At 32.1% G+C, this 7,944-nt stretch overlaps 1 protein-coding gene across 1 annotated transcript; it reads left to right on the plus strand.

Moving 5' to 3' along the window:
- The first annotated feature begins 988 nt into the window (after positions 1-988).
- LOC112025740 (chalcone synthase 1) lies at positions 989-3,958 on the plus strand. The gene is made up of 2 exons (XM_024058423.2): positions 989-1,276; positions 2,776-3,958. Exons 1-2 carry the CDS (start codon positions 1,099-1,101, stop codon positions 3,765-3,767), a joined length of 1,170 nt encoding a protein of 389 aa, XP_023914191.1. The 5' UTR covers positions 989-1,098; the 3' UTR covers positions 3,768-3,958.
- The last annotated feature ends 3,986 nt before the right edge of the window (positions 3,959-7,944 follow it).

A 7,944-nucleotide genomic window follows, 5' to 3' on the forward strand; every position in this document is an offset into this window, starting at 1 on the left:
TATATCCTTCATGTTTGCAAAATATCAATAAAATCAAAGATCAATAGCTATGTCATCAATTAAATGTTAAATTTTGAGTTTTTTTAGTCTAAAATTATACATAAAAAGAAGTTTATAGATCAAATAGTAAATAACATTTGATTGGCATGAAATTTGATATTTTTAAAAAACATAAAGAACATGCAATTTAACTATTAGATTTTCAAAATATGTAATCATATTAATTTGTTTAGTGAGAGTTGTAGCCTTAAGCTACAATCACGTTTGTATAGCCAAATTTCTTCTCCAAAAAAAAAAAAAATGTTTGTAACCAAATTTTATCCTTAAACTTTGGTCTTCTTAACAATATATTAGACCTTTACAAACTAAAAGGAAAAGCCAAAGAAAAATTTATTAAACTTTTTTTTTGAGAAAACTAAAATTTTGAAAAAAATATAGTTTGTAACATTGATAATGAGACTATTATATAACAATTTCAAAATTAAAAAAAAAAATCGTAGAAGGAAATTGCAAAATTTTATGTATTTACATGTTTTTTGTCAATATATAAATTCTTTTTTTATTCAATTTTATATAATTTAAATTTTATAATGACTACCTTGCAAAATTTATAGAGCCATCACTGTCCAATACATATAAAAAAAACCTTCTACCGTGTGACATAACAAATGTCCAAAATCTGGGGTTGATAGTTTTGGAGTTGTCATGCATGGATACACAAAATACAAAAATAAGAACAGTCCAAATTCCAATAAGAAAATATATAGTTGTTGTTTTGTTTGGTAAACTTAGATCAGACCACCAATAAGAAAATCATGTGGTGGGTTTGAGAGGCAAACGTACCAAACCCTCTTGTCACGTGCCAGCCTGCAGCCTTACTAGTTTGTAGTAGTTGTTGGAGTTGGGAGCTTCACATAAGGCATTGGTCAAGCACGTGATCCCCAGCTACCCTCCCTTCCTCTCAAAATACCTATATATAAAAACACTCCTTCCCAACATATTGTGACACCCACAACTTAAACACAATCGTAGCCACTGCAACTAGCTAGGTAGAGAAGGTGCTAAGCTTTGAGCTTTCATTTTAGAGAGAAAAAAAAAATGGTGACTGTTGATGAAGTACGCAAACTTCAAAGGGCTGAGGGTCCTGCCACAGTCATGGCTATTGGAACTGCTACTCCTCCCAACTGTGTAGACCAAAGCACTTACCCTGACTACTACTTCCGCATCACCAATAGCGAGCACAAGACTGAGCTCAAAGAGAAATTCAAGCGCATGTGTAAGCAGCTCTATCACTTTTTTAACTTCTTGTAGTTTATTAATACTTAGATTCTGGCTGATCAAATACCATATATTGTTATATACATATACATATACATATACATGCATATAGTATATATGTTTTCAGTTTAGAAAGCTGGGTGCTAAGTTGTCCTTATTATGACGTGTGAATAGTGAAGACATTAATATTAAGAGGTTACTCAGTAATAAATGAAACAACGAAGAAAATACGAATTCAAAAGGACAAAGTTTGGGGTCTAATACACATTTTATTAATTTTTTAAAATTCAACATAAAATTTTTAAGAATAAATAGAAATACATATTGATTTTTCCGATTTAGCATTAACTAATTTTGCTTCTTTTTTTTTTTTTTTTAAAACAAAATAAGTTAAAGTATATTTGTACTTTGAAAAAAAAAAAAAACAGACTTTGATAAGTTGTAATTTAGCATTAACTAATTTTGCTTCTTTTTTTTTTTTTTTTAAAACAAAATAAGTTAAAGTATATTTGTACTTTGAAAAAAAAAAAAAACAGACTTTGATAAGTTGTACATAAGCAAAATAAGATAAAAGCTAAACAAAAATCCTGTAACAAAACTTATAGGTTAAATAATTTCTTTTAATATATTTCAATTTAATGGCATACTTCTGTTATTTTAAGAGAGTTTTATAAGAAGATATTTTAAAAGGCCAACTATTGTAATTAAGTAATTAAATATATTGAGTACTATAAGAAAAGAAATAACATATTTTTCTTTATTACTTTTCTTCAAACTTTGGTCATATACTGTCAAGAAAAGTAATACTGAAAAAAAAAAACATATTTTATGTTAAGATTTAATCATCCAAATCATAGAAAAAAATCAATAGAATAAATATATGAAATCATTAATTTAATAGTTCATTGATCAATTATAGAAATACAATTTGATGTAATAAACAACTATATGGTATAGACAATATTAAATTTAAACTTAATAATACTTTTGTACAAGTATAATAATAAAAATAAAATGTGTATTATGTTTTCAAATACAAATACAAATATCCCAAAAAAAAATTCGAAATATTTTAATTTCATACAATATATAGGAGTTTATATAAATACATGAATATTAGTTTAAAATTTTTACTCATAAAATAGGGAAGCGGCATATTGATCAATTGTTCATAGCTGCCGAGCTAGCAAAACAAATTACTTGAACAAAACAAAAGAAAAAAAAATATATTATTTATAAATTAAAAAAAGAAAAAGAAAAAGATAATGTGTCCCCATCTTATAGAATTCTCTATGACCTATATATTAAGGTTAACATTCATAGCAGTAGTGGGTAATTAATCAATTGTGTTCAGTCTGACAACCAAATAACTTTAATTAGAGGTTTCAAACAAATGAATGGTAAGAAAGAAAAAAAAAGTCTCAATTATGCTTTAATCAAACAAAAAAATTTTAATTCAATTTAGTAATAGAAATGGTTGGTAATTATCATATGCAGGTGACAAATCCATGATAAAGAAGAGGTATATGTACTTGACAGAAGAGATCCTAAAAGAAAACCCACATGTATGCGAATACATGGCACCTTCATTGGATGCAAGGCAAGACATGGTGGTTGTAGAAGTACCAAGGCTAGGCAAAGAAGCAGCGACAAAGGCCATCAAGGAATGGGGCCAGCCCAAGTCCAAGATTACCCACCTAGTCTTTTGCACCACTAGTGGTGTGGACATGCCTGGAGCTGATTACCAACTCACTAAGCTTTTGGGCCTACGCCCTTCAGTTAAGAGGCTCATGATGTACCAACAAGGTTGCTTTGCTGGTGGCACAGTTCTACGTTTAGCCAAAGACTTGGCTGAGAATAACAAGGGTGCTCGTGTACTTGTTGTGTGCTCTGAAATCACTGCAGTCACATTTCGTGGACCTAGTGATACCCATCTTGATAGTCTTGTGGGTCAGGCTTTATTTGGTGATGGTGCAGCTGCTATTATAGTTGGGGCTGACCCAATTCCTGAGGTTGAGAAGCCTTTATTTGAATTGGTCTCTGCTAACCAAACCATTCTTCCTGATAGTGATGGAGCTATTGATGGGCATCTTCGTGAAGTTGGGCTTACATTTCATCTCCTTAAGGATGTTCCTGGCCTCATTTCAAAGAACATTGAGAAGAGCCTAGTTGAGTCATTCCAACCTTTGGGTATCTCTGATTGGAACTCCCTTTTCTGGATTGCACATCCTGGTGGGCCTGCCATCTTGGACCAGGTAGAGCTCAAATTGGGCCTCAAGCCCGAAAAGATGCGTGCCACACGCCACGTGCTTAGTGAGTATGGCAACATGTCAAGTGCTTGCGTTTTGTTTATTTTGGATGAAATGAGGAAGAAGTCTAAGGAAGATGGGCTCAAGACCACCGGTGAGGGGCTCGAGTGGGGTGTGCTATTTGGGTTCGGCCCTGGGCTCACCGTCGAGACTGTTGTGCTCCACAGCCTCTCTGCTTAAAGCCCCATATTGATTTATTTTGGTCCATTTTTACTGCTCTTGCTTTCTTTGGCTTGTTGTGTTTACCGCTTTAGAGCGTTGCTGGGTATGTTATATTTTATTTTAATGTTGTAGATTGTTTTATTACGACAGAGCCAGCAACCATGTACCAACTTATATTATGATATAATAATTTCTGTTCTGTTTTATGATATGGTGAAGTAAATTTTATAATTCTTAGTAGCCAATGGAGGGTTGAAAACATACCAATGTTATTTTTCTAATAATATAGTAAATTATCTCATAAATATATTTTATCTGTATATATTAAGAGGATTTAGAAAGTTAATTATTATTTTCTTTCCTGTCAAAAATATCCCTAAATTAATTAACCAACAACTTAAAAATAGGATTAAAATAGTAAATTGGAAAAAGAAAGTTAGTTATTACTTTTTTTATTGTCAAAAATACTCCTGCCTAAAACTTAAAAATGGGGTTAAAATAGTAAATTGACAAAAATAATAAATTCTTACTTCTACGATGAAATGCCTTCCTACTTCTGATAAACTCATACTTTTATGCTAATTTAAATTCTTACTTCCACTCTCTAACTCCCTACAAAATAAGATCATTCTTTTTTTATTGGAAAATAGGATCATTTTTTTGTTAGTTTTAAAACTCCTCAAATCTACAAAACTCACCCCACATATTCTCCTTTTTTTTTTTGGTGATTGGAAAAGGTAGAAATCTCAAATTATAATAAATGCAAATTATTAATTTTTACTCAAAAAATAGAAAAGCCTCTGAGTACACACGTAAGCGCGTACTTAGATGCTAGTACTAAATTATTGATTTCAATTGATACATACCAAATAATTTCTGAAAAAAAATAATATATCCAAAACTCTCATAAGCAATGAGCGTGTGTATATATATATATATATATATATCTTCATTCAAAGTTATACTTTTATTATTAGTATAATTTTAGTAGAAATCTTACTGATTGTTCTTCATCAAATTGTTTGCCAAAAACGCATCCTTAAGTTTATCACAAAGTCTATATTTTAAAAGTTTTATGATTGTAAAAACTTGTTTTATTATTTCCTATAATTGGAGGAGTCAACCTAAAATGAAACAGCCTATCAATCAAATGATAGATTTTTTACTTTCTTGAAAATGTTAATCGATTCCTTGTATAGCGCAGATATTGTATACATTGATAATGCAAGAATCTCAATGGGCCACTTGTCCAAACAGGAGCTTTGGAAGACTTGCAAAACATAACACTCAATTGAAGAGCACTAGTGTTGTTCCGACCTAAGCTCCTCCGATGCTTATGTTGGAACTCACTGGAAACCAAAATACGTAAAAAAGTAATAGAGTTTCTAGGTTTCTTCTCTCATATACTTAATTTGGAATGGGTGTTGTACGGTGTTTATATAAAGGTATTTCTTGCCCATTCACTTCTTGATTCCTCCTCCCATCTGAAGTCATAACATAATGGGGGTTAAAGGGCACACATCTCATGATTTAATGGCCACTATTACAAATCGTGGGTTGATGAGGAAAGAATCTCACACTTTAGTTTAGGCGGCCGTGCCTTTTCATTTGTAGATCTCTTCCAACTACCCTCTTCTATGTCTTATTGGATGTTAGGCAGACATCCTTCGTCTTCATCCTAAATGGAATGTCGTCTTATTTGTCGTGTGCTAAAAAATAAGCACATATGATAAGTCTAGTAGAAATTCAAATTACTTAACTCATATCAAGGATGGGCGTAATTAAAAGAGTAATCTCCATCATACATATTTTGGAAATTTGGATGCTTCAATATATCAAGCTTATAATGTTGCAAATGAAATCTTGAATGATTGTCTATATTGCTCAATGGTCAAGAGGATAAAACTTTTAAGCCAAATTGCATACATGATCAACGTTGAATGATTTGTAAATATCCTTAAAATCTATATATAGTTGAACTTACCAATATGAAGTTCCATTGCTTGCTCACAAAATCTACCATTCAATTTTTGTAATTGAAAGTTTGTTAGTGTGGCTAATACATAAATATATATATATATATATATATATTAAAAAAAGGAATTCTAAAAAGTTTTTTTTTGGGAAGAGAGGTGATGCAAAGGGGTAGTCCTAAGAAATTAAACACATCCATTCAAGAATAAACCCAACCCATAAAATTTTTATGAACTCCTTACATTCACAAGGAAATTTTTAATGGAATTTCACCAAAAGAAATAAGAGAAACACTTTTTGTAAATTTATTATCAAATAGTTTGAATGCCCAAGATCCTACGGCCACTAATTTATATAAATGATGTCTTAGGATAGTTAGGAAATCCTAATCGTGTTACGTATGAAATTAGGCCTAAAAAAAAAATCACTGAATTTGAGAACTTTATATAAGGCAATACAATTGACTTTAAAGGGTTGATATTGTGTCAAGTGCATCAATTACACATGACCCATTAGGATGTGGATACGTGTCCGTATCCCAACTATCTAGTGCATTAGATACAAGTCATGTCCGACTTTAAGAAACGTCCTAGAAGTAACTGTCAATTTGAAAATTATAACAAAATAAAAATTAATTTAATGAAATGGAAGCTAAACAAAGGGATTTGGCCGAAAAGTAGAATAGTTCACGGCCACAAATGGTAAGTTTTGCACATCACGTCAATTCCATTATGATCACAAAATCCCACCTTCTCCTACCATTGACTTCAACGATATCAACTCGTGCCATTTACTTTTCAAACTTCTTTCGGTTTGACGTAAATGAACCATTTGTTTAATAAAAGTTTGAGCTATTTATTCTAAACTAGTGGGCCTCTAAGCCAATATCTTTTTTTTCCTTTTTTGGGCCCTTGGGTCAACAAACCAATGGCTTACTCGTGAGTCGTGGAGGGGCATTGGGCAGCTTAAATTTGGGGAGGCTCTGTGGAAGGAGGGGTTGGCGAAGTCCTATCCCGTCCCTACTTCTTGGTTTTGTTTGTGGTTGTCCTCCTTTATTTGTTAATAGAATATCTTATTCAGGCCCCCAAAAAAAAAAAAAAGGGAGGGATAAACTGTTCGGTTCATTTGAAAGGGTGGAAATGAATGGATTGGGATGGATTATAAGGAATTTTTTTAAGAATAATTCATCACCTCCTTTGTTTGGGAGTTTCATAGGAAAGTATGGAATGGTTATGAGCAAGTTAAAGGAACACTCATTGTTATAAAAAAATGAAATTGAAATAATGATTTTTTTTCCATATTTTTTGCCCCCCGCGGGGGGGGGGGGGGGAGGAAGACCAAGATACTTCTCAAAAGGTACTGAAGAAGTGGCATTCAAAGAAACTTAACATCCTCCCTACTCTCCATAGGAGTATTTTTGCTGAAAAATATGGAAGTTTTATTATAGTTAACCTTTTGTCCAAAGGCCATCTCCTATATATATATATAATCTCCTTGATGGTCCAACATTTTTCATTGGAAGCATTGCAAAATAAAAGACTATCGCCTGTAAAAAGCGAGTAATCTTTGGAGCCCCTCTAGAGATTCTAATTCCATGGAATCTGTTGGTTTGAGTAGCATAAGAGGAAAAGTTGAGGAGACGAAAGGTCTCCTTGTCGAATACCTCTAGAAGGCAGGATGTATCCAGAAGGCACTACATTCATTAAGAAAGAGTAAGAGACCGAAGTGATCCCAATCATAACTAGATCCACCCAACGAGGATGAAACCCCAACTTTAGCATCAAAGCTTTAATATAATCCCATTCCACTTTGTCATATGCCTTACTCATATCTAGGGGTGTGCAAAAAACTCATCGACCCACCAAACTCGACCCGACCTAACCCGACCCGCCGGGTTGGGTCGGTTTTTAAAGCTTGGTGGGTTGAGTTGGATTACAAAAATTATTTTTATAGCGGGTCGGGTTGGGTTTGGGTCATAAAATTACAAACCCGCCAAACTTGACTCGACCCGATCCACCCATATTTAATATATATTTAAAATATATTATATATTTAATAATTTTTTAAAAAAAACTAGCTGTAGGGCACTTATATATATATATATATATATATTTTTTTTTTTTTTATTTAATAATTTTTTAAAAAAACCAGCTGTAGAGCAACACTTTCTCAGTTCCTCCTACTAATACTAATTTATTTTATATATAATAATATTATATAA

This window comes from Quercus suber, unplaced genomic scaffold (assembly GCF_002906115.3).
Source record: "Quercus suber isolate HL8 unplaced genomic scaffold, Cork oak 2.0 scaffold_426, whole genome shotgun sequence".
Lineage (NCBI taxonomy): Eukaryota > Viridiplantae > Streptophyta > Magnoliopsida > Fagales > Fagaceae > Quercus > Quercus suber.

Bases quoted from the DNA above. Each gene is read 5' to 3' on its own strand.
- LOC112025740 (XM_024058423.2), top strand. From the start codon at position 1,099: ATGGTGACTGTTGATGAAGTACGCAAACTTCAAAGGGCTGAGGGTCCT. The intron at 1,277-2,775 runs GTAAGCAGCTCT...TATCATATGCAG, and splicing joins AGAGAAATTCAAGCGCATGT to GTGACAAATCCATGATAAAG.